General features: G+C 39.6%; 1 protein-coding gene across 3 annotated transcripts in view; it reads left to right on the plus strand.

The window, feature by feature from the left end:
* CDH8 (cadherin 8) overlaps positions 1-27,800 on the plus strand; it is a 362,680-nt gene that overhangs the window by 143,326 nt on the left and 191,554 nt on the right. For all 3 annotated transcript variants that reach the window (XM_041772883.1, XM_041772882.1, XM_041772884.1), the window contains one exon: positions 17,316-17,435. In XM_041772883.1, coding sequence (XP_041628817.1) covers positions 17,316-17,435 — 120 coding nt within the window. The remainder of the gene's footprint in view (positions 1-17,315; positions 17,436-27,800) is intronic.

The raw sequence follows: 27,800 nt of genomic DNA on the forward strand, positions 1-27,800 counted from the left end.
AGGCTCAACGATCTGTGTGGTCTTAAGCAAGACTTCTTTTATTTTAACCTCTCTTGTGTCTAGTTGCTTCAGGAGGAAAATTAAGGACGATGATAGAACCACTTCACTGGGGAGACAATATCCTAAGTTGGGCCTGTCCTACTGGTTCAAGACGATATTTGATATTCTTTATCAGCTACAGTAAATGCACTGAGAACTTGCTGTGGACCCCACAGCTATGTAATTACAGTTAATAGGCAAGTCGGGGTGTGCTATTCCATGTGAAATTCTGTTGGGGGGGACCTGAGGATTTCACGTGAACCAGTTCATAGTGCACTTTCCCACTAGCTGTGTGGCTCACGGTTTGGAAGACGCCGCTATAGAGGTTTTTATCCCTTCTAGAGACAATGCCTGCCTGGGGGATATGCCGACCAGTAAAGGTCGGCTGAAGAATCCAGCCTACTTCAGGCTTCTTTGTGTAAATTAAGAGTCTAGTGGACGCTTACCATTGTCTAAATGACTACTCTTTTTTGTTATTTCTATATCAGCAACTGTATTCATCATTGACTTCCGTTAATAAAAACACACATTCACAGAGAGAGAATTAGAACCGTCTGATGCCTTCCTACTGCAGGGGAAAAAAAATTACAATATATAGGTTTAAATATTTACCAAAGTAAAGCGTAAGCTGTTATCTTTTGCAATTTGCTGGGCTCCCCTGGATGCTGTTCACAGGGTTTGACCCCCTATGCGTCCTACATTGCACTCACTGCTCTTTAGAATGCAGGTGCTAATTAACTTCTTAACACTTTCTGCACAGTACTAAAAGCCCAGCCTTCGTGTGTCTGCGGCTTCTCAGGTGTTTCTTTGAGTTACCTGCTAAAAAAAGGTGTATTTCCCACAGTGAGCATGTATTACTTTTGTAATTAAAAACTTGAAATAACATATAACTTTTAAAAGGGTTTTAGCATCCCTTCCTCTTCCTAACTCACAAATAGCTTTTTTTTTTCCCCCCCAGGGGCCAGCATGTGGTGGAGTGAATTCCTTGCTCCCTCCTCTGATTCAGAATTGGTTTCCCAAGGGGTAGAACCTAGGGATCCATCTGCATTTTAAACACCACTTATCTAGAGATTCTGGTCCTGGTGAAGGAATCATTCACCCAGAGCTGAGCTCTTCTCAAACTAGATACGTTTATGTTTTCTGACATACAGTGCTTGGTTTGATAGTTTCAAAATATGTCTAGTGAGTGTCTCCACATTGGGATTCTCAAACAGCTGCTAAGTTCTGGGTGATTTTTTTTTTTTTTTGATCCTGTAAGAATAATGTAGTACGTATTACGTAGTGCGCAGTACACAGCGCGTAAGGCGTAGCCTAGGACACGGTGTGCAGCCCCGGACAGTAGTGCACAGTACATGCCTTTTGCTGCCAATCAGTCAGCTTCTGATTGTAGTTGGTTATGGAAACCCATGGTAGAGACCTAAACACTTTAGTTTCTTTTTTTTTCTCTTTCTTCTTTTCTTCTTTACTTTCCTCTCCTCTCCTTTCCTTTCTTCTTTTTTTCTTTCAATAATATTTTTCTTTGTTTTTTTTTTCATATTGTATATCCTACTTTAGCTTTAGCTTTTCATTTTCTTTTCTTTTTCTTGACTATTTTAAGGTTTGTTCTTATAACTATTGCTGATGATATTCTAAATGTATGTATGTATGTATTTTTGAGTGAGAGAGCAAGCGAGGAGTGGGTGGGTAGAGAGAAAGGGAGAGAAAATCTCAAGCAGGCTCCACACCCAGTGCAGAGCTCAGTGTGGGGCTTGATCTAATGACCTGAGATCATGACCGGAGCCAAAATTCAGAGTCAGGCACTGACTGCCTGAGCCACCAAGGCGCTCCTCTAAATGTTTTTAAATAGGTATTCATTTGTTCTGTCAACATGTAGCCCAAAAAAGCTTACTCGTATTTTGGATTCTTTCTCTAAGATAACTTGAAATAGGTGGAATTACTAAGTCAAATATTTTGACTATATATCTATCTACATTTATGCATCCATTTATCAATTTTCTATCTCCCTCCCTATCTATATATCAATCATTTGTTTTGTTTACTGTACTGTACTAATTACTGGAGTACTTGCTATTATAATTATGAATCAATTATCTGTAATTGAGCAGATGAATGAATTGAAAATAAACATTTATTGGGTATCTATTTATTCCTATTCTTTTTCAGGAAGCTAGAAGTGATTTAAATCTAAGTTTTAGGGTTTAAGTGAAATCTAAATGAGGTAATCCAAGTAAATTCTTGGGCCAAAATATAGTGGTTCTTCTATATTTGAAGGTAATTATCAGTATCTAATTAAAAGAAAAGACAAATATTTGGAAGAAAAGGCCATTGACAATGAATGGGAAATAATGGTAGTTAAAATGATGTGGGATTTTCTAGAAACTTGTGGATTTTCCCTGTTATGCTTTTCTTTTGAAGGAATGCCATGAGTGAAGTTTGTATTTAATGACCATCCAGATTCCCAATTATTTTCCTGGAGAATCTGGAGAGCTACTATAGGTAGCTGTACATCCTGCATGAAACAGAGTTTTGAAAATATTTCTCTGGAGAGTTTAAAAACAAGAAAAGCTCAGAGTCCGCTGTTTTGAGACATATCCCGGTGCTCCTCATTTCACACATTTATACTCAAACATGTACAAAATCCTTGCTGCCACATTTTTCTTTCTGCCTGGAGAACAGCTGTAAAGATATTAATTGTGCTTCAGTTATAAATGGATTGCCAAAAGGGACAGAACGGGTTGTGTATCTCATCAGCATGCCCTGTCTGGTATAAATAATGAGACAGGAACTTGGTAAATTGGAAATTTGTGATAAAAACGAGATGTGATATTATAAAGTCCCACCAGTTTCTTCTTTGAACACATTGATTTTTAAGGCATTCTGGAGGACTGCTAAATCAATGATGTCTGTCACAAAACGTTGGTTAAAAGGGCTCTATTACTGGGGTCAACTGCAAATTAGCCCAAAGGGTAAACACAAAGGTAGTATAAATGTTAAAAAGAAAAAAAAAAGTCATAGATGTTGTGAAATAGAGTTGGAAAGGCACAGCTGTAAGAAAACATATACAATCTTTTCTCCCATTCCACTTAAGATTCTTAACTATGTTAAGTAGGAAGAATTGAAGAGTGGAAGTATAACTGAATTGAATGAGGTACTTTATCATTTCACTTGTTTATTTTTTATTTTATTTTTTTAAATTTTTATTTATTTATGATAGTCACAGAGAGAGAGAGAGAGAGAGAGAGAGAGGCAGAGACACAGGCAGAGGGAGAAGCAGGCTCCATGCACCGGGAGCCCGACGTGGGATTCGATCCCGGGTCTCCAGGATCACGCCCTGGGCCAAAGGCAGGCGCTAAACCGCTGCGCCACCCAGGGATCCCTCACTTGTTGTTTGTTTTTTTTTTTTTAAACAAAGTTGGGATTCTCTTTGATGTTTCTCCAAATTCTCTGTCTTTCAAATCTGCTGATGTTCACATTTACCTTTTGCGAGCACCTAGCAAAGCTACTATTTCTCAGCATGATATCATGATTAAAATTTAAACAAACCAAAGAAAATATTGATATTTCCAAATGTGTTGTACAAATAAGTGATTGCGTCTTGACTTCTTCTTTCTTAAATAAAACCCAACTTTGGGAGGGGTCTTACTTTAAAGTGGTAAAAAAGGGGGGATAGAATTAAAAAATCCTGTGACTATACACAGACATGTATGTTCCTGTTGATTTCTTTCAGTAAGCTTAGAATTCTGAAATCACAGAGTACCCTTGAAGGTGAGCTACCTGTCATGTTATGTCGTCAGGGGAGGTCGCATCTCCACACCTCCGGTCCGCCTTCCACCTTTCCCTAGGAGCCAGTCTCCTCTGCGCACACACTGCTGAATTGTAGCCTGTGCAGCGATGTCTCTTTCTATGACTCTCCTCCTGTTAGACTACGAGCCCTCCTCAGAGACTGTGGAAAACCTACATTCGTTTTTGAAATCCCATGGTTTGATGGTGTCCAACAACTGATAAACATCTGTAGAGCAAGAAGAAGGAACTAAGGAAGGGAGAATAAAGAGAGAGAAGGATACAAACAAAAGGATAGAGAAGAATAAGACGAAAAGTTAATTCAGTTTCCTCCTGCTATTTTGTTGAACTATTTAAAGGTATGGTCCGCATCAAAATCAGCTTCACATCTTCAGGATTAGAAGCATAATCAATCAGTTTCTGTCTCACCCTCTCTGTCCCTCTTTGTTCTGTTTCTGGCCCTCTTTGTTCCTCTTTCCATCCTCTCAATTTGAAAAACACTCAAGATGTTGGCAGATCCTTAATCATTTTTTTTTTTTTGTAAACTCAATGCCTAGTCTTTCACATATTCTTTTGTTTTTGCCAAAATTTTAATTAAGGCAGGTAGACTTTTCAGTACATTTCCCCCCACCCCCAACTCTCTCCAGGCTTACAGGTGTCAAGGTCTCAGTACATTTTTCTAGTATTTTTGTTTCCATGCTACAGTCTGCTTATTTAACATGATCACATTTAATGTCTTCATGTTCCACTGTAAAAGTCTCTTTATTTTTCTCATACATCGTTTAATATGAGCTAGGGGAAAGAAAACAGGCTCTTAAGTGCCAGCCACAAATTCCTGCATCCAGGAATGAGCTGATGGCACCAGAGCTACAAAGGATGGGGTTAGGAATTGACCTGAGTTGACTTGATTTCAAATCTGATGATTAGTTTTCCTCAAGGTGAAGTTTTCTTGCCAAGGCTGGTTATTTGTGAGGATTATATGTATGTGAATCTCTTGCTTGTATGGTTAGGTTTCAGCCACATGGCTAACCTTGACTATTTATGCTAAGGTGCTGCAACTTCAGAATGGGGTTCTTTGGGTTTGAGGAAAGAGGAAGAGTAAGTTAGAATAGTATCTCTTCACTTGCTGTCTGCCCCAGTACACGCATTTAGCTTTGTTGAGTGTCATTTCTCACACTCTTGAGTATCTTGGAGGCAGCAATATCAGGTTAATATGTATATCTGAAGTCTAAAAATGAGCAAGGGAAGGACACTGCATAGTAAGTGTGTAGCACATAGTTGAAGATAATTAATAGTCATGCTGTCTCTGTCCCAACTGGAATTTGAAAATAGGACCAGTGATATCTAACTCTTTTAGGTTGAAAGTCAAGGTGCTTATAAGAAGTAAAGTTTAATTTAAAATATACGAGTACCAGAATACAGATGCTGTATGCTTCCCTCCTCCCTCCCCTTTTTAATACAGTAAAAGAAGACTTGGTTTTGGGTCAGATGGAACTGGACTTGAATGATAGCTTCTTAAATTATAACCTAGACCCTGGTAGTAAGAGATGGTGATATTCTGTGTCTTATAGTCAGTTGGGACTATTAAAACAGATATTTGCAGACTGGGTAATAGCAAGCATTTATTTCTCGTAGTTCTGGAGTCTGGGAAGTCCGAAATCACGGTGCCAGCAGATCCAGGATCTGGTGAGAACCTGCTTCCTAGTTTGCAAAAGGCTGCCTTCTTGCCATGTCTTCACATGGTGGAGAGGAGAGGGAGAGGAGCAAGCTCTTTTGCCTCTTGTAAGGACACTAATCACATTATGAAGGGCCACCCTCAAGACCTTATTACCTCCCAAAAGTCCCATCTCCTAATAGTGTGCCTCTGGGGGTTAGGATTTCAACATGGACATTTGGGAGGAACGCAAAGATGCAGTCCGTGGTACTCTGTTGCTGATTTCTACCCCCGTAAGGATTGAAGAACTTCTCTATTTAATGGTAGTGGAACATCAAGCGATGAGTAGCTAAGGTTCAAGACATGCTTTCTTCATTCATTTTCTCTAGTTTAAGTAGAATTTAAGTAGAATTTAAGTAGAATTTCCTTAAACACATTCATTTTCTCTAGTTTAAGTAGAATTTCCTTAAACACAGATAGGCAGAAAGTCCTTGGTTTTTTTTTTTTTTTTTTATGAATCATAGGCAAATCCAGGAAGATTTACTTATAAGAGAGAAAGGTCTTATCAGACTTCAAGCTCCACCGGCAGGGAAGGTGAGGTTAGCCTTTTTCCATCTGACGCCATAGTGTCCTCTCGCCCATCACCCATCCCTGTGCACTGCTACTGCACTTTACTGTCAGATGATTTCGTTGATTCATGCTTGATTGAGTCAAATCTCCTAGTCCAGTTCTCTGCTAGGACTACGCTTGCCCTGCCTGGAAGGTAGCTTTGAGGCTACTCATTTACTCCAGGTTAAGCTAGTCTGTGAGGCCTGATTTCCAGATCTGGACTCTAACAGATTAGCCTTCATGGGTGTGACCGCAGCCTTCCTCAATGCAGGGTTGTTGAACCTAAAGAGGCTTCATTTTGACATCCATGGAACTTAACATCATTGCCCTTCTTCCTAGTCCCTTGGAGGGATCTTACCTCCTCCTCTTTCCACCTTCGCACCCCTGAAGTCAAGTCTTCAGGCCATCAGTTCTTCTACAGGAAGTTTTCATGAGCTCATATAAGGGTTTGGTATCATATTGGCTTTGGTTTACAGCCACAGAAGTGAGCCCATCCTTAGGAAGACAAGATCAAGACTCACCTCCTAAGAAGAGGAAAAATCCCTACTGTTTATTTTCTAATATATTTAAAATATGAAAATAAGATAAAACAGTGGAAACAACAAATCAGAATATCAACGGATCAACCTACTCATAATCTTTGAATATGTCTTCCTAAAGAAAACAACCGTTCATTCAATTAGTCATTTATCTATTTGACAAATATTTATATCACTTTCTGAGATGCTGGTGAGAAAAACAAAAATATTAGGCTATGTTCTCTGCACTTGAAGATCTAAAATCAGAAGCAGTATAGCAGTTATGAAGGTATAACCGGTTTTGGATATTAGTTTTATCCCTTTCTGTTTGAATGGAGATGATCTTAACAGATGTTCAAAGGCTTGTTACAAAGATTAGAAGAATAAATATTTTATACCAGGCACTGTTCTTAGCACTCGTACCACTAGGATAATGCGGAGGCTTGCCTATGATATAAATAAAGGGTGAGGCCACATTACAGAGGAATGGGTTAATTCTGCAGAGGAGGATTAGATGGGAAAGTTGAGGGAATAAGAAAAAAAATATTATTTTCCAGAAACTTTCAGTCTGCAGGGAAAAAATCTGCACCCACTGCAATTTATATATGAAAGGAAAAGAAGCCCCCAGAGACAGTCAAATAAAGTGTTTTCAGCGTTGAGAACAGAGGACAATTCAGCTTAGAGACAGCTAATTCTTGAACCTGGATGTGAACGAGTTAGGCAGATGTGTTAGGGAATCCTAGGAATGTACTTGAGCAAGTGTGTGGGGGAAAAAATGTCATGGGGAAGATTAGAAACCTTTGGTGTAAAAGAATGTATAATCCCTTTTCTAACGTTCTGTTTTCCTGAGATAAGCTCCAAACTTACCAACCTCCTTCATGAGGGCCGGGGGTTCCTGATTTGCAACCCTGCCTCTGAACTTTGACTCCAGATCATCCTGGTTCTTAACTGTCATCTCCGTATCAATGCTCTCTTCTCCCTGAAAACTTGCTTTCTCGGTTTAGCTGCCCTTCCCGGGTTACTCACTAACGGTTCTTTCCCCTACATCCAACATTTATCACATCATTTGTCATTCGTCATGTCATTTTCTAGCCTTCCCCTTGTCTGCCCTTTAGGAAAGCAAGAATGTAGGGCACCCGGGGGGGCTCAGCGGTTGAGCGTCTGCCTTCAGCTCAGGGCGTGATCCTGGAGACCTGGGATCGAGTCCCGCGTGGGGCTCCCTGCATGGAGCCTGCTTCTCCCTCTGCCTGTGTCTCTGCTTCTCTCTGTGTCTCTCATGAATAAATAAATAAAATCTTAAAAAAAAAGCAAAAATCTTGAAACTGTAAATTCTCATAGGTGCCTAATACAAAGGCTTGGCACATAATAGAAGCTCAGTACAAATATACTGTAATAATTAAGTGCCCAAATAGGAGATACCCGAACTTTCCTCCATTTTAGCTACAGACATCATGGATGGTGGCACATATGGGATGGTGTATTTTGTGTGAGTTAGTGAATGATTTTTTAAAAATCTTCTTGAAACCAAAGGTCTCTAATGATTGCCTAATTAAGCTTTTTTTTTTTTTTTTTGGCTAAGACTTTGACTTCCCATTAGCTCAATGGCTCAGTGGTTTTTCACTTTGGCCAGGTATGAAATTTGGTAAGATATTTACTCATTTTGTCTCTCAGTTAGGGAGGGGAAAAAGTAACCATGTGAGGTGAGGAATATATTAATTAATTTGATTGCGGTAATCATTTCACAATGTGTCCGTATATCAAACCATCAAGTTGTAGGCCATTCTATGTATATATTATGATTTTTTTGGTCAGTTGTATGTAAGCAAAGGTGGAGGGGGGTGGAAAGGAAGGGGTTGTAGTCACACTACCTGCCATTTTTAAAAGTCCTGGCTTTTAACTAGGGAATTGAGCTCATTCTAAAAGAATAAAAAATGAACAGCCACTGGAGTGGTTATAATTTTATTCTCATGCCTCTCAAGCTCAAATTCATCCTTCATCAAACGTACATAAAGTCGCATGCCATAGAGAGCCAGGGGCGCAGCTCAATGCAATGTCCCCGCACCCAAGGAAGACCGACTGTTTATCCACGGGGAGCAGAGTAAGAATAGGATGTGGGTAATATTCCCATTTCTTACTTAGGAAACTGAGTCTCGTAGATGTAAAGAATAAAAAAGAAAATCCTTGCTGTGTAGCAGTGACGAGTCATTAGTGAAGAGTATTATCTCAGTCTAATAATAGGAGGATGTGAATAAAACCTCTGACGTCTGAAGTAGAGCACATACTTGTTTTCTACTACCCCATGCCGGTGACTTCTAGAAACAAATTTAACAGAGATTTGCAGTTTCCTGTAGGACGGTGAAGCCATGTGAAAACAGAGCTGCACTAAACTTCAGACGCTCTTGGGACGGAAGCTCTGAGTGCTGCACATCCCTGTACCTTCCACACCTGACTTAGAGCTCGGCACACAGTGTCTACGATGCAGATGGCCTTTGTGTGAGTGAACGAAGGAGTCCGTGTGATAAAATACAGTGAAGGAAGCTTCCACCTGCTGCAGTCCTGACACACTCTAGAAGGCACCTGCAGAGCCACTGGTAGCATAATTTTGCAAGGTCAGGATGGAAGTAGCTGCCAGTCTAGAGCATAAATGATGCTAGTTTACTTCTTAGGTATTTATAGGATTTCATTCCATAGGTAACGGATCAGCAAAGGCTTGATTGCTGGCAATAGGCAGCCCAAGAAAAGAAAATACACTTTTTTGGGTCCCATTGTATGATAAGAATCATTCTGATTCTGAAAGGGTTTAGTTATGCACACGGAACTATAACACAGACAGCTTATTAGTTTTCACAACCAGGCCTCCAATCGTCCTCATTATCTGTTTGCAAAAGCAGTGGGTAGGCCACCGTACTGGCTGTTTGTGGGAAATGCAGAAGGTACTTTCCTCCGGTGCATAGTAAACGTGGCTGAGGCTTTACAGTCACACATTTTCCTACAGTATCTTTCACTTCTCTCACCCAGTGCGCATTACAGATGTTCGCTGGGATGATGCATGGGTGAATGGAAGACATCTGTGTGCTCGAACGCGTTTTCTGAAGTGTTTTAATTGTTCCAGAAAGTTTCGGGCTCGTTTTATAAACACGAGGTCAAGTGTGGATGGGCGTTTCATTAAGTCTCAAAACTGCTTATACCTCTGAATGCTCCAGAATGAAACATGGAAACGGGATTTTATTTCCCCGGTTTATGTCCCAACTCATAGAGCCAGAGAAATGACAGGGTGCATTTCGGTGCTGTCCATCCGCCTGACTGCAGTTAAGAATCTGTCCCGGTTCCCATAATAAATTCAATTTGGAGCATGTAGAGTTTGGCAGCCACGTCGTGCTACAGGCTGAGAGCTGGCGCGCGAGAAGAACACCCAGTGAGCGATGGTTGGGCCTTTGCAGGAGATGATGGAGGGGGACGTGGTGGCTTAGGATTTCCTTGTGAGGTGTGTGTCTCAAAGACCAGTTTCTGAAGTGAAACAGCAGGCACGTGCTGCCTTTGCCTCCTGTCTAATTGGCTTTTTATGAATCGCAGGATTGACCACCAAAAAAGGAGAAGGGTCTGATCTTCTATTATCACCCTGACCGTAACTTCCCTAGTGAACCGATGGTTGTTCAGAGCAGAAATTCTTAGAAGGAGGTAAAATCCTGCCTTTCTGCTCATAGATGCAACATTTCACTCTTTCCCCTCAGAGCTTGCTTGAGAAAGAATACTCCATAGGTAGGGTTAAAAAAGCAAGCCATAAATTTTACTGATCCATGTTTAATCCTCCTCATCCTCCAAAGATCCTCTAAGGCGTCCCTTGGAGGTTTGTCTATCTGGCATGTGTCTTCTATAATTAAACAGCAAAACTGAGGGGGGAAAAAATACTGGTAAGGATTTAGGCCATCGTTGCGCTGGGAGGATTCGCTCGAGGCCCTTCCGGAGAAAGTACTGACTCCGGTGTCACTTGGAGGGATGCAAAGGAAAGTGCCCCGGCTGCCTGCAATTATTGTCCGCTTTCCCGTAAGCATATCAGGTCTGTGTCCTCGTGTTACGGGGGCGGAGGTGGGGGGACAGCACAAACCAGCGACCACCCTCTAGAAGTGGTCCATACCGCCAGTCACGGACGGGGGCATCCCAGAGCACGTTTCCATGAAAGTAAAAACCAATGGATTTGGCGTGTGACACCGCTAAAAACATCCGGGCCGGACGCCGTAGCTTCTAGTAAGCGATGATTTAAACGTCAACAAGTTGCGCAGAGGCCCCGAGAAACCGTTGCTCTGCTATTCAGCAACAACCAAAAAAGGTTGCCATGGCAACACCTGGGCCCCACTACCTCCTGCATCGCCTAGTACTGGGGGAGCGAACAAGGAGGATGAGCGAAGATGGGCCCAGGGCTTCGTTTCATTAGAATAACGAATGCCCGCTGCATCGCTGCTGTGACCTGGTCGGGCGACGGTCTCTGGAATGTGTGAATGCTTAACCGGGACATCTTCAGATGATGATGCCAGACACTCTGTCCGCAGACGGTGCACAGCGAACTCGGACCAGGGTAGCCGGCAGGTCAGATCAGAAGTTTGAAGATGATCGCAGGAGGCCAAGAACATATGCCTCCCGGATTCCAGTTACTGCAAAGGTTCTGCTGCTTTATTTTCTCAGCTGCTAACAGAGCGCTTATTCTCCGAAAACGTATTGCAGATGACTCCTTGCAAATGGGGTTTGTGTTCCTCTCGTCATAAGAGTCTTAGCTTTTCCAGTGTGCACATTTTCACGCTGCACCAAACCTTTGTTTTCCTGCTCAGGGTGTCAGCACCAGCATTTTTCTTTCTGAATAATGTGCAGAATTGGTGTGCTGACTTGCTCATAAAAAAAGTATAGTCTAGCTAACGGAGCTGCACTACCCAGACCCAACATCTTATTTTCCCGAAGGCCTTTCATCTTAGTTTGTCAGCAAACTGGAACCTCTAACCTGACAGTGTAAAATTTTTGATGGTTAATTTTGCTTGTAGTGTTGGCTGTCATTACAGGGGGAAGATGTGCGGGTCCTGCTGTTAATGGGAGGGAACTTTCAGGTGTGGCAGGAGGCACAGGATACCATGAGCCCTATATTAATTAAAATCCAAGCGCGCATTGGCAAATCTCACTTACCCAAGAAGCTAAATGCAGAAAAATGGGCTTATTAAACACAGAATTCACCTTGGAATTGACGTCGTCGTACTTGAATTGATACTAGCAGGATGCATTGTGGTGACAGGGATCATTTTTGTTGACAACAGCTGGAAATACAACAGCTATATTATTATAATTAGGATCAGCATCAAGTTGGATCATAATAGGGGCTTTCTTGGAGAAATGGCACAGTGTCAAATTTATAGTCACTGGCTAAATGAGTCTCTTGTATCCTCGACAAAGGGACAAAAACAGTTCCAAATGAAAACACAAACAGAGAATCCTGTTGTTATATTTCCTGGGTATTACGCAGGGTCCTATTTATCACACACCAACACTTGCCGCTTTGAAGGAACATTATCCTGCAAGGTTTACACTGTTCAATTTGCCTCTGTGGTCTGCATTCTGCATGCATTTCCACGGAGAAGCCTACACCGCGGCTTGCCTAGCAATCTTTTCTGCTGCAAGATTAACCTCAAAGCATCCATTTTCCCCCCTCTGGGTAATCACTTGACAAATGCATCCACAAAACCTCTCCACGCATCTCTTCCAGCGTACAGGTGCATCAACAGTCTTGAATCACTATTAGGAGAAATATTATCCTTGACGGGAAGGAGTGTTGCCTTTTCATTTCCAGATGCCTGAAGGGTGAAGGATGCGGGTTTCCCAGGAAGCCGGGCATCGGGCAGAGATATGACGGGTGAGGATGCGGGTAAAAGCCCCCTTCGCGGGGTTCGTTAGTCCACCTTGGCCAGAGGGTGGGACTCGCGTGGGCTGAGACACCTGGCCTTCATCGAATGCCGCCTCTTCAGCTGCCGTCGAGACACTTGCGCTGATGGGGCGCTCGGAGCCTGGCCTCGTGCTGGCTGCCTGGAGGCAGGTTTTCTCTCCGAGCCCACCGCCGTTGTGTACCATCCAGTTGAGATGGCCTGGATGGGAGAAAGTGAGCGTGTGTGTGTGTGTGTGTGTGTGTGTGTGTGTGTGTGTTTTCTGATTGACTTTCTTATTAAGGACGTGAACGTGTTATTACATTTGGGAACATCTTTTTGTGTTTTCCCCTCAAATTTAAGGAAATCCACCGCGATGAAAGTAATTAGGCAAAACTACACTCACAAACTACACCATCCACCACCACTTAAAATGATCAGACTCTGGTTGATATTCAGTCCCTCGTGTACGCACACGTGGTGTCCGTGGGGTAACAGCGACAATGGGCTCTCGGAAAGGTCCATGGTCAATAACTCTTCATTACTCTTTGCATGACTTATGACATTCAATCATCTCGGTCAGCCTTGGGAGGCAGCAGTTACTGCCAGCTTCCTTCTGACAGATTAAGAAACAAACCAAAGCTTAGAAAAGTTTTGTTGCTTTGGCCAAGGACACAGGACTGAGAGACGTTGAAGATAGCTAGAAAGCCAAGGACCTTGCCTGGGAGGCAGAGTCAGTTGAGCATCCGACTCTTGATCTTGGCTTGGGTCATGATCAGGATCATGGGTAGGATCGAGCCCCATGTTGGGTTCTGCACTCAGTGTGGTGTCTGCTTGCACCTCTCCCTCTGCTTCCCACCCCCCATAAGTAATAGATAAATAAAATCTTAAAAAAATAATACACGTTCCCTGGTTTAAGATAGTATGACTCAAGGCATATCTTCTTAGTCAACTCATCTCTACTTAATAGCATCATCTCATTTAATTCTTACACAGAACTTTGAGGTGTGCAAAAGAGAAACGGTTGTCTTTGGATGTATAAAAAAAAAAAAAAAAAAAAAAAAAAAAAAAAACCCTGAATCCCAGAGCCTGGGAGTGTTGGAAATCTGGCCCTTTACTCCTGCCTCAATGATCGGTAATGTGATAGAACAATAAGATATCATCAAGTTACAGTAAACATTGATAATAGGATCATCCTCTGTCTTAGTAGTTTAAATAGTAAACTTCCCAGGAAGTATCTCCAGCTTCCATTTAAGGAGAAATGATCTCCATGGGGTTTATGTGGTATGAATGGTTTAAAAATATATATTTTAATATAGAAATATGTCTTCAAAGTAATTATGATAGAAATTAATGTTTCTTTGGAGAAGGGTGAAGTTAGGTCTTAAAAATGTGCGTTACCCACGTGGTCATTCTGAACTATGGCTTTGCCTAAGAGTTGTCTGAGAAGACATCTCTGCGCCACCATCCCCGTGCTGCCACGCTGTAGGTCTGAAAGGTGCCCCAAAGACCTGCGTGTTTTTCGAGCTAGATTCCAAAATGTAGGCAGAGTTGGTACCCAAGGGGTTAGCGTGTGGCCATTTGTGTGCTAAGCCTCTACGTATATTATTTGGTGTAACCCTCAAAATAATCCCGATATATATAGTAGATTAGAAGTTTGAGGCTAGAGCAGGTTAAACGGGTCACTCCTTCAGCACAGGCTGGAAGCGTTCCATCTGCAGAACCGCCACCCGCACATCACTCTGCCCAAACGCGCCCGCAGCACACACACATGCAGCGAGTCTATCATTGCTCAGAAATCTGATTTCTTTTTTTTTTTTTCTCTCTCTGTGAAGGTGTTTCTCAATTTCAGAGTCACCCACTAGTAGGTAATTTTGGTGATGATAGAAATTTCTAACTCCTTGTTCACCTTTTTGTTTCCGGCACCTAGACGGTGGCTACAAGAGAATGCTGACTTTATTTTTCTGATGATGTGTCATTCCATAGTGAGGGGGAAATATTTCTCCTAAAAAAAAAAAAATTAACATGCGAGGCAAGTCAATAAAGCAAAGCCGTTGTTTCACGGTCGTCTGCATGGACGAGTTCACCCTTTCTCTTCAGTCTCTGAACTATGAGCGCTCGGTAACTCCTGAGTCTGTTTCTTGCGATTCAGTCTTTTTTTTTTTTTTTCTTTAAGTTCTTCTGAACTAATCTTGGACTTAAGGAAATGCTGCAAGAAGAGTTCCATTTACCTCTCAGCCAGTCTACCATCATTTGAACACCATGTGGAAAATTAGTGCAAGAATTAAAACTAGAAAGTGAGCGTTGAGATCCGTATTGATTGTTAATGGTTTATCACCCGGTACCTGCCCTACTGCTGTAACCTCAGAGCTGGGCCCAGGGCCTAACCCCCAGCGTCTCTGCCTCCAATTAGATCCAAGGGCGCGAATAGAGGGGAGGCCCACGGCACGGGTCCGATCTCTAACTGAAATACCGTCTCTGTTTCCTGCAGGATAAGCCGACATTCCCCATCTTGGCGTTCAGGTGACTGCTGAATTCTGTGCTCCAGCTTACCCCCTCAAAACTAGCTCGGTGACTGATTTTTTTTCAATCATCCCTGCTCCTAAAATGTATTCCCTTCACTTTCTTCCTCTTACCTGGAAGATTTTCCTTCCAGTTCTTCTCCATCCCACACGATACTCCAATAGCTACAAATATTGTACTTCCCTGTGTTCATCTTCACCAGCTAGTTGATGAGGTATTTGTGAGGATGAGTCTTATTTCTTTTTTTTCTCCTTGATACTGTTCCCAGTGCCTGGTGGAACGTGGAATGTATTACATAACCAACATTAGGTGCTTTTTTTCTTGCTTGCTTTTTTTTTTTTTTTTTTCTTAACGGTAGATTTTGTAAAACCTCTGAATCATCCTTCTGAGTAGAAATTTCAATTTTACAGGACTATCCACTTCTCAACAAACATTATTACTCTGTACAGCGGCCATAATTTAATACCCTTAAAAGTGTCTTGATTGGCACAATCTTGCAAAAGCTCTATTCTATTTCAGTAAACAGGGAGCTCTGCTGCTCAGACCCGCCTCCACCTCCATGCCCTTCAGGTTGAGAACACTCTTCCCCCCGTGCTGCTTGAGAGTGTTGATTGTTGACATCTCAGGGCTGATGATCATCCAGCTGAAGAGAGCTGCCTGGTAAAGGCCAAGGCTCCATTCTCAGGGGGGTTCCTACATCCAATAACTGGTCAGTATTCGAGTCTAAAGGTCAGGCCCCGTTTGCTCGGTGACCATCCCCGCTGTAGATTGTCCAGTGGAGTCTGTGAAGGCATCACAGCCCAAGGGCTCCTTCTGCCCAGTATTGGCCTGACTCCCCGCAGACATCACTGGAAGAGACCTCCCCTATGCAAATTCCTCAAGAGATCTATCTCCGAGTCTATTTATTAGGGAACTCGTCTGTGATGCTTACCTACCATTTCTCCTTAAATCATCGGATTATTCATTTGCCCACTCATTCAGTTATCAATATGTCTGATAGTTGTTATGTGCCTGGCACTTCCTGGATGAAGGACACTGGCCCTGCCCTTGCAGAACTTAAAGCCTGTTATCATACAAGACATCTCCGATTTCTCTTAGGTCCAGCAGTTCCCAGGATTTCACAGTCTCTCAGACGACTTTGCCTTTACTGATGCCTGACTTATTGCTTGGAGTCTCTTCTCTCCCCTTCTCCAGGTTAAACTCTATCCGTTCTTAATAGTGTAACCCAGGGGACATCTGGGTGACTCGGTTGGTTGAGTATCTCCCTCATCCCAGGATCCTGGGATCTGGTCCCACATCTGGTCCCACATCTTCTCCCTCTCCCTCTGCCCGCGGCTCCCCCTCCTTGTGCATGCCCATGTTCTCTCACTCTCTCTCTGTCAAGTACATAAGTAAAATCTTTAAAAAAATATATAACTCAAATGCAACAGGTCTCCGAAAGCTATCCCTGACCCCACTCTCGGTGGAGTGAGTGAGAGGTGGGAATGTAGTGCTCTTGCATTCGGCTGAATTTCTATCTGCATGTGTTTCTGTCCCCTCTTCTCTTTCACCAAAAAACTGCATATTTATTAAATGTAGATTTTATCTTAGTATATGTACATCACATCAGGCAAGCTGTATGTGTTCAGTTGCTGAATGGATGAGTGAATAGCAAATAGAAAATGAATCTGGAAAAAAAGTGTTTTAAAAAAAAAAGTGTTTTTTTTTTCCTATTATCCATAAGACCTAATTACTTAAACATAATGATTAATTGGTGGTTCCAATCTAATTTTATATGCTGGGAAGTTAGGTGAAATGGATAAAATATATTCCTCTGATATTTTCATGCAGCTTTTCTCAGCAGCCATTTTTTTCCAGGTATATTCAGTTGTACTTCTGCAAAACTTAAATGCTACATATTGTATCATGTTATTAACCTGGTGTTTCATGTTTCTCTGATATATTTCCTTTTCCTATTCTCCAAGCTCATGTGAATCTGATAGGTATCTTTAAAATGGAAACTAAACAGGATTCTTAAGTAATACAGGTTCTAAAAGGGTTATCTTTATAAGGTACTCCAACCTAGCAGTACTCTTCTTTTAAAAGACTTGGATATATCTGAAGTTATGACAGAGTAGTTTATCTCCATATTTTTGAAGAGATTTCTCTTTTTTTCTTTATTCCCACACATGGATTTCTGTATGATATGCTTGGCAAAATTTAGCTGTTGGCAAAGAATAATGTGTTAATTATTATCTTTTTCTCTCCCTCTTTTTCTTTTTTTTTTTATTTTCTGTCCCCCCCCCCCCTTTTTAGGTACGTCTGTCACTAATGTAACAGCTACAGATGCTGACGACCCAGTTTATGGAAACAGTGCAAAGTTGGTTTATAGTATCTTGGAAGGGCAGCCTTATTTTTCCATTGAGCCTGAGACAGGTTTGTGGCCTAAATTTTGAATTCTATTACCATGTTATTGCTTCAGGGAAACACTTTTCTTGGGATTTGGATTATGAAATGTTATGGTTAAGTACTTTGCTGCCTGTATCAATAATATTTGAATGTGTTATTTCTGTGCAGTATGTAGTACATGGCAAGTCCAACAATCATTTTGATACTGATTAAAACAAATTGCAGACCCTTTGTAGAATATCACCTATTTAACAGATGGCCTGGCACCATTTCTCATCCTGGGGTGGTGGGGGGAATGTGCTTATACATCAGGCACACTCAACTATCAGAATGAAGAATAAAGTCAGGTGCTTATTGGTTGTGTGATGTTTGGCAGGAAACACTTATAAATCTTTTTTAATGGAATCTACTTACTAATGTCATGATGAAGATCAAGTCAAGTAATAAACATCAGCTATTTATAGTGCGTGGCATGTGGTAATTACCCAGTAGGTGGATATTACTATTTATGCTATTAGATTCCTTATTTATGAATCAGGATATTGATATCTGCCCATTAGAGTTCTTCATGAAGATAGTAGCAGTAGCAGTAGTAGTATTAAACCCAGACAGTATCCTGAGCCCGGTGGTACAGACTTTAGAAATCATTAAGGCATTTTAAAAAACAAGACTTTTTTTTTTAACTGATTAGAAAAATAACTCCATAAAGTATAGTTTTTGCAAATGAAGATATATTTCCCTATTGTTTGATTTTGACAATACATTAAGAGAGTAAGTCCACTGTATCAGACTTTTTATAATCCTATGGGATTTTTTTTTTTGTAGCACATATAAAAAATACTACAAATAACATTATCCTTTGTGTGAATATTTTGTGTCTTAATTGTGTCAAAATTTTCAAATTGAAAGATTCAGTATACAGCTATATATACATGTAATTTCTTTAATTCATGAGTTTTCAGTATTATTCAGATAAATTTTCATGTCTTACCATTAAGTCAATTATTAATTAAATTAAAAATTTAAAGCCTCTCTTTGCTTTTTTTTTAATTCAAAGAGTAAAATTCTCATGCATTTAAAAGTGAGAAAAAGTGCATTTATATATAAATAGGTCATGGCTTAAAATTGAATTTAGATTTAAGAACAGGAAAGAACTCTTCAAAAACACATTAATTAGGGGCATAATTACATATTCGTCTTCAGTGAAGAAGGAAATCTGTCATAAACTTCATCTCATTTGGGCTCCTTGATGACCCTAGGGGAAGTGGCAGAGAAGCTAGTCAGCTGAAAGGGAGGGAGAGAGAAAAGGAGGGAGGGAGAGAAAAAGAGAGGGAAAGAGAAAGAGAAAGAAAGAAAGAAAGAAAGAAAGAAAGAAAGAAAGAAAGAAAGAAAGAAAGAAAGAAAGAAAGAAAGAAAGAAAGCCTGGAGATGTTCTGATGTTCTTCTGGCCAACGTCACAGTGACAGAGTTGGAAACAGAACTGGGACTCATACCCAGGTCCTTAATTTCAAAGCCATCTTTGTACTTCACTTTCCCTAGGTAATAACTATGGCATAGGGGCTCCTGTAAAACAGAAATTGTTGATTGCTTAAGTGGACGTAAATCATTTTCTCCTTTGCTCCTTGCTTATTTGTTCACTTGGATCTTTTTGTTCACCAGGCCCACTGTAATCCAGCAAAAATTCATTCATCATTCACTGTGTGCCAGGCATTGAATTAAATATAAGGGGAAAAATTCACAAAGGCTAATGTCAGCCTGCAAGTATCTCACAAGCCATTTTGGAAGACAGAGTTTTGCTTTCAACATAAGCACAAGGAAGCATGGTGATACCATTTAAATAATTTATATATCGAGAATATATCGCCATGAGGTATAGATAATAAAAACCCCCACTAAGCCAGAGGATTTGGCTACTTTTAAGTCTCATTGACATCTATTGCCATTTGCTTAATCAAATGTCAGCAACAGTTAATATTTGCATTTTTGCCCAGCATAATAAGTGTCTGTCTCAACATACATTTATTTTAGCTTTATCATTTCTGATTTGAAAGTTACAAAATTATCTGGTTTATATTTTAGAAGGTTTATTCTGATACTACTGTAGGAAATGTAATGGGGAGAAATGATACTCGAAGAATATATGTAGTTATTGTTTAATAAATATCGGGTGAGTGAAGTTGAGATTTTTAATTAATGCAGACAGAATGCTGAAGGAAATAGAGGAAAATTTAGTAATCAGTAGCCACCCTAAATTCTTTTGTTGCAATATAAATATGTACAAGTGAAATATAAATATTTGTGTGTGCATGCCTACACAGTTACACTTGAGTGTGTTCAGATGAAAGCAGAGTATAAGTCGTTCCTATAGAATCTAAATTTGACTCTATCTGTGAGTCCTCTCTTTTTAAATTTGTTTTTTTCGAGACTGGTATGAATGTGTGTGTGTGTGTTTCTAAGTGTTCTGCATAAGTGTTATGCAGAAACAGATTAAGAGCACTTTCTAAAATTTTTACATTAAGAAAGTACAGGAGAAAAAAAGTGCAAAGACCATTGAGCATTTGGGTTTTTTATTTTGTAAGCAAATGGAAAGTAAATATATTTTCTGGTGGCCAAAAGATGTGTATCAGTTACTGTGTCCTCTGGAAGGCATTGAGACAGGGTTAGGAGAACAGGTGGCTTAGCATTTAAGGACTATAAAGGATAAAAGAGGCACTGTCTTAGTTCTGGCTGCTATAACAAAATACCTTAAACTGGGTGGCTTACAAGAAACAGCAATTCGTTCCTCCCAGTTCTTGAGGCTGGAAGTCTGAGATCAGGGCGCCTGTGTTGTAGAATTCCAGTGACGGCCTGACTCCAGGGTGCAGAGGGCTGACTTCTTGGGTCGCGTGGAAAGAGCCTGAGCTAGCTCACTGGCTTCTTTGAATGTGAGCACTAATACTGTTTTTAAGAGATTTACTCTCATGATCACATTGCCTGTTAAAGCCACTTCCCCCAACTACCATCACGTTGGGGATTGTATCTCAACATATGAATTTTGGGAGGAACATAACCCATCCATAAGAGGCATGAAGCACCATACTGTGATGCAGATCTGATACCCATGCAAGTTTAGAGGAGAGGAAGCAGGATAAGACAATACGTATGTGACGACATCTTGGCCAAACTTATGGGGATCCTTAGAGCAAAGATTTCTCTTAAAAGATGCCCCATACGTAACGTACACAGCCAGGTTTTAATGCCGTCATGCCATGCTCAGGCATTGGGTCCAATGTGCCTGGGAAGAGTGGTCCTCTACTTGAACAGTAAAACTAATCCTAAAGGTGATTCAGCTGGGAGATGTTAACTAACTGCGCACCTAGGCAAATTCTTTGAAACCCCAAGCACAGTGGGTCTCTGTGGCTGTCACAACATGTGGCAAACACAAAAGAGTAAATACATTTTTGCCCTATCAAGTCAGCAAATGTGATGTTTGAGCCACTAACATGTAGGATTAGTAGGTGTTGGTAAATTACTTCGTCAAAATCTGGTAGTTAAGAGTATTAGTAAGTACATTTATTGAAAGAATTTGAAGGCTATATATCAGAACCACTAAGAATGTCCACTAATTTTGACCTAGGAACTTAAATTCTAGCAAAATAAAGCAAATTTCAGGAACGAGCACAGGGTCATTACAAAGACCTGTCTACCTCTAAGAGGGTGCCTGCAACTGCTCCTCTTTGTGGTTGGTATGTCCGTGTGTTGAGCAAGTGACCTAAAATAACTCAGTCAGAAAATGTTGGCTTAAATACCAATACGCATTTCTAGTGAGGTGGGATCATTCCTCAGTTCCTTGTTTTGGTTGTTATTATTATCATTAAAAGAACCAGGATAGTGGAACTTATATTTTGGTAATAATTTTGAAAGATTGTTTCTCTTTAAGTTCTCAAATTTTTTTATGACTTGAATTTCTTAGAGCAGTATTTGGTTTAGAATATAAGAGGGGACTACAGAGATTTCTCATATATGTCTTGCCTCAGAAATGCAGAGCCTCCCCCATTACCAGTGGCCTTCACCAGCGTGGTACACTATTTACCAAGAATGAACCTACATTGGCATATAGGAATCACTCCAAATCCACAGTTTGCCTTAGAGTTCATTCTTCATGTCATTGTACATTATACAGGTTTAGACATGTGTAAGGATGTACGTCATTATAATATCATACGTGGTGTTTTTACTGCTCTAAAAATCATCTGGGCTCTTTCGGTTCATTTCTCCCATACCCCAACAACCCCTGGTAACTACTGATCTTTTTATTGCATCCACAGTTTTGCTTCATAACCTCATTTAGTTGGCATCATAAAATATGTAGTTTTCTTTGATTCCTTTATTTCACTTAATGATATATATTTAAAGGTCCACCATGTCTTTTCATGACTTGGTCACTTACTTCTTTTAAGGGTTAAACCATATCCCTTGTCTGGATATATCACAGTTTATTCATCCATTCACCTACTCTAGGACGTCGTAGTCACTTCCAAGTTTTGGAAATTATGAATAAAGTTGCTATAAACATCCATGTGCAGGTTTTTGTGAGGACAGAAGTTTTTATAAACACCAAGGAGTGCAATTGTGGGATTGTATGGTGAGGGTATATTTAGTTTTATAAATATAAAACTATAATAGTTTTATAAACCACACTCTCTCTCAAAGTGTCTGGAGCATTTTGCATTGCAGTCAACAGTGAATGGAAGTTCCTCACCTGAATTTGTCCAGATTTTGGCCATCCTAATAAGTGTGTAGTTGTACCTCATTGTTTTAATTTGCATTTCCCTGTTGGCATATGAAGTAATGAATCTTGTTATAAGCTTATTTGTCGTCTCTATGTCTTCTTTGGTGAGGTGTCTGTTCAGGTCTTTGACACTTTTTTTTTTTTTATTAGTTCCTTTGTTTTCTTATTGTGTAATTTTTAGAGCTCCTCAGTATTTTAGATAACAGTCCTTTACCAGATATGTCTTTTGCAAACATTTTCTCCAAGTATGTGGTTTATCTTTTCATTCACTGAAATGTAGTACCTTTTACCCAGCAGAATTTTAAGGTTTAATCAAGTCTCACTTATCAGTCTGTTCATGGATTGTGCCTCTGCCATTAATCTAAAAAGTCATTGCCAAATGCAAGGCCATGGAGATTTTCTCCTATGTCCTAGGAGTTCTATAGTTTCTTGTTTTACATTTAGGTCTGTGACCCATTTTGAGTTAATATTTGTGAAGGATGTAATTTCCATGTTTAGATTCCATTTTGTTCTGTTTTGTTTTTGCATATGGATATTTAGCATCCTTTGTTGAAGACATTGTCTTTGCTCCACCGCTTTGCCTTTCTTTGCTCCTTTGTCAAAAGTCAGTTGATCTGATTTATGTGATTCCATTATGGGCTCTCTATTCAGTTTCACTGGTCTTTTTGTCTCTCTCTCTCTCTCTCTTTTTTTTTTTTTTTTTCACCAATATCATGCTGTCATGATTACTGTAGCTCTGTGGTAAGTCTTGAAGTCAGGAAGCATAAATCTTTCTCATTTATTCTCCTTAAGTATTGTGTTGGCTATTCTGGATCTTTTATGTCTCTATAAAACTTTGGAATCAGTTTGTTTATATCCATAAAATAATTTGCCAGTGTTTTGATTGGGATTGCATTGAGTCTATGGATCAATCTGGGGAGAACTGACATCCAGATGTTATTGAGTCTTCCTATCCATGAACATGGAATATCCCTCCATTTATTTAGTTATTCTTTTATTTCTTCTTTCTTCTTTTTTTAAAGATTTTATTTATTTATTCATGAGAGACAGAGAGAGGCAGGGACTTAGGCAGAGGGAGAAGCAGGCTCCACGTGGGAATCCCAATGTAGGACTCAATCCCAGGACCCTGAGACCACAACTTGAACCAAAGGTAGATGCTCAACCACTGAGCCACCCAGGCATCCTGGTTATTCTTTTATTTCATTCATCAGAAGTTTGCAGTTTTTCTCATGTAGATCTTGTACATATTTGTTAGATTTATATTTAAGTATTTCAGTTTTGGGGTTACTAATTTAAAGGGAAAGCATTTTTCATTTCAAATATATCATTGTTATGTAGGAAATCATTGACTTTGTATCCTACAATCTTGCTTCATTTGCTTATAAGTTCTAGAAGGTGTTGTTGTTGTTGTTATTTCTGTGGATTTGTTTGGACTTTCCACATAGATGATCATGCCATCTGTGAACAAAGAGTTTTATGTCTTCCTTCCCAATATCGAACCTTTTATTTCCTTTCCTTGTCGTATTAGTAAGGACTTACAATATGATTTTGAAAAGAAATGGTGAGTAGAAACAAGGACAGTGAAGATCATGTTTCGGATCTGATCTCAGTAAGAAAGCTTCACATTTATCACCTTTATATATAATATCAGTTTTGGGGTTTTAGTAGATTCTTTATGGAATTGAAGAAGTTCTCTTCTAATTCTATTTTTTTAGATTTATTTATTTATTTGAGAGAGAGAGAGAGAGGAAGCAGAGGGAAAGGGCAAAGGGAGAGGGAGAGAGTGTACCAAGTAGACTCCATGCTAAGTGCAGGACCCAAAGTGGGGCTGGATCTCATGATCCTGAGATCACCTGAGAAGAGACCAAGAGCCCAACACTAACTAACTGAGCCATCCAGTACTCTTCTTCTATTTCTATTTATTATGAGTTTTAAATCATGAATGCATGGTTAGATTTTGTTAAATGCTGTTTCTTCATCTGCTGATACGATCATCTGACTTCTCTTTTTAAATCTGTCAGGGTGATGAATTTCATTAATCATTTTTTGGATATTGAACTAGCTTGGCATATCTGGGATAAATCTCACTTGATCATGACATCTAACTCTTCTTATACTCTTTTTTTGGATTCAATCACTAATATCGTTTTGAAGATTTTGCATCTGTGTCTCTAGTTACTGTTTCTTGGAATGTCATCTGATTTTGGTTTTAGAGTTATGATGGCCTCATAAAATGATCTAGGCAGCATTTCCTTGGCCTTTGTCCTCTACAAGAGATTGTAGAGAATTGGTATAATTTATTTATTAAGTGTTTGGTAGAATTTATCAGCGAACCCATCTGGGGCTGTCCTCAGTTCCATTTTATATCAGGATTTTGGCCTTAGAGTAAGAGCCAGACTTGTAGCTATAATGATCAATATTGTGACAGTAAACATTCTCTCAGCAGGCTATGGGACTTGAACATATTTATGATATTTATAAAGAAGATTGCCCATTGGCAACTGTCATCAAGTTCTTGATACTAGAATATTTTTAATAAAAAGAAACCAGAGCATAGGAGACAAAAAAAAAAAATCCCATATGTGTCTTATTTTATCCTCACAAGAATGCTAAGAACAGCTCTGGACTTTGGAACAGATAAGTTCTTCCATCCTCTTACTTGTTACATTTCAATTTAATAGAATTATTTTCTGTTGCCATAACACATCAATCTCTCTACCTTAGGGAGAGTTCCTTCTCTTGTTTCAAATATAAACTTAAGATTACAGAGAGATTTGCCATTTGTTCTGCTTATTATCTCCTTTGAGCTTATCATAGTCAGAAATTATCTTGCATATTGACTTGTTTATATTTTTATGTTCTAATGCTAGAACGGATAGTCCATGGAATGGAGCTTGTCAGATTTGTTCCCTTTACGACCCTATGCATCGCAGAATTTTTGGCACCTAGCAGTCCTTCAATAAGTCTTTTAAATGTGAAGACAAGAAGGAAAAGAAAAGCAAAGGAAGGGAGAAGGGAGTAATGTATTAGTAGAGGGAAATCAAAAACTTGCCATAACTCATAGAGATGTATGATGAACCAGGTAGGGAATACAGCTTAGTTTCCACATTGTCTTTCTTCTGTTTGTTCCTGTGGTGAGAATAACCCTGCTGTAACCTTAGATGGAATTTTGTGGTGGTTGTTGGTGAGATTCACTTAGAGCTAAAATTCATGCCATTTCCAAGTCTCATGCTATGTCTTAAGTGTCTAGCCAACACAATGCTATTCTTGTACTTGCAAAAATGAGCCTTGAGACTGTGACAAACTCTTGCTCAGATTTAGTTCTAGATCATATGTTGATATAGAAAAGTTAATGGGCCACTGCACAAAGAAGGAATGGTTATTAACATATCTTCTTGTTTCAGAGGTCAGTGTGATGATAATAATAATAACAACAGCAGCAAAAGAAAAATATTTTTGTGTTTCTACAGTTTTCGAGGTTTGACAAAACACTAAACCAAACTGTAGAGGGAAGAATTTCTGTCCCCACTCTGCAAATGACAGAACTCTGTTCCAGAGAGAGTGTAAGGCAAAATGCTTTCTCCATCTATAAATAAAACCCCTTGTCAAATTATAACACCAAAAATATAAACAAAAAAACACCCCTCATTTATTGAATACTTACTATGTTCTTGGCATTGACTGGGTTTGTGTGCATTATCAAATTTCTTTTAATTTACTGCACACAATATTTTGAGTTAGTTTCTCACGTCGTCTCAGTTTTACTTATGAGAGAACAGAGGGTCAGAATTGATATATTTCTTACACGAAGTGCCTGAAGCAAGATTCAAAGTGAATCTGTCTAATATCAAGTTTCAATTTTTCAACAGTCTCCTATACCCCAACTTGACTTCCCAGTAGTGTAGCTGATCCCTTGGCTATCATTGGTTTAGAAAGGGACTTTTAAAACTTTGAAGCAGGTCCACGTATACTTTATACCTAGACATAGGAGGCGGTTTGGTGTGAGAGAAGATGTAAGCCTTAGTAATGGTAAAATGAATTTTCATTTTTTATGTATAGCTTTAAAAGACTAAAAAAGAGGCTTATTTGTATTCTATAAATACATTTTTGGTTGTTATTTTCCCCTTCATGCCACCCCAATACCATATGTTTGCTTGTGTCATCTTGGGCACAGACAGGGAGAGATGTGGCATTTATTTTAAAAGCACTAATTTGAGGACAGCCGTGAGGAAACAGTTGCCTTCCATCCCAAGTGATTGAAGATGGAAAGTCTAAATGAAACACAAGGCAAGTGAATAATAAATGCTTAATTATCTACAGAAACCAGGATAAAGTTGCAGGACAGTCTAAACTTTGCTCCAAGCAAGAAAGAGTATGAAAAATGACCTGCTTGAAAATAAACTAACTTAATTCATTGACCTTTTTTTTGAAACTCAGAACATCGTTCTTCACTGGATGCAAATAGCATTTGTCTCAGTAGACCCTGTAAATTGATCTAAGGAAAAAATACTCCTTGGGAAAAAAAATCCATGTAATAAATTGTTCTCTTTTAGAAAAATCACAGTAATACATGGGGGTCTTCATGGAATGCCTTCATGGAATTGAGTCATTTTTATGTATTCTGAGTCAAAGTGGTAAATTGCAAACACACAGGATCTTGTTTTTTTTTTTTTTTTTTAATCAGTATTGCATGGATTACCTTTTTCACTGCCAAGGGGTCTGGCTAAATAATATTATTAGTGCAGATCTTTGAGAAGAAATATTCAGATAAATTCAGGCAGACCAACAATGCTATGATATACATTGATAAGTGAGAATGTCTTTGTAATTCACATCAATCAATGGAATATTACTCAGGCATCAAAAATGAAATCTTACCATATGAAATGACCTGGATGGAACTAGAGGGTATTATGCCAAATGAAATAAGTCAGTCAGAGGAAGAAAATTGCCATAGGATTTTGTTCATCTGTGGAATTTAAGAAACAAAACCAGATAACAGGGAAAGGGAGGGATAAAGTAAGATGAAATCAGAGAGAGAGACAAACCATAAGAGACTCTAAACTGTAAAAAACAATCAGGGTTTCTGGAGGGGAGGAGGGTGAGGGGATGGGGTAACTGGGTGATATAATGAGCACTAGGCATTATATACAACTGATGAATCTACTGACCTCTACCTCTGAAACTAATAATATACTATATGTTAATTAATTGAAATTTAATTAAATTTAAAAAGTTGCTAAACTTATAAAAAATTATATTTAGTCAGTGTCAACACTGACAAGTCATGTTCTTGGCATCAGGGGCACACTGTTGTATATGATAGATCCTAAAAGGAGATCCATATGGGTGGGCAACTTACATGATGTGGTGACATAGAACACAAGCCAGAATTTTTGTTAAGGGATGGAGTGAAATGCCAGCAAAGCAAACATGTAGAAAGAGAAGAACAAGGGAGCCTTTTTAAAGGTCATGACACCAAAGGCCATGTTTAAATGGGCACTTTAACGAATGATCGGTGTGAGGTGGGGAAATAGTTAAATAAAGCCTTACAGCAAGACACAATCAAAAGGATAGTGGTCACAGGAAAAAAAAAGAAAAGACATTGGGGTCATATTGAG

The sequence above is a fragment of the Vulpes lagopus genome, chromosome 10 (assembly GCF_018345385.1).
Source record: "Vulpes lagopus strain Blue_001 chromosome 10, ASM1834538v1, whole genome shotgun sequence".
Classification (NCBI taxonomy): Eukaryota; Metazoa; Chordata; class Mammalia; order Carnivora; family Canidae; genus Vulpes; species Vulpes lagopus.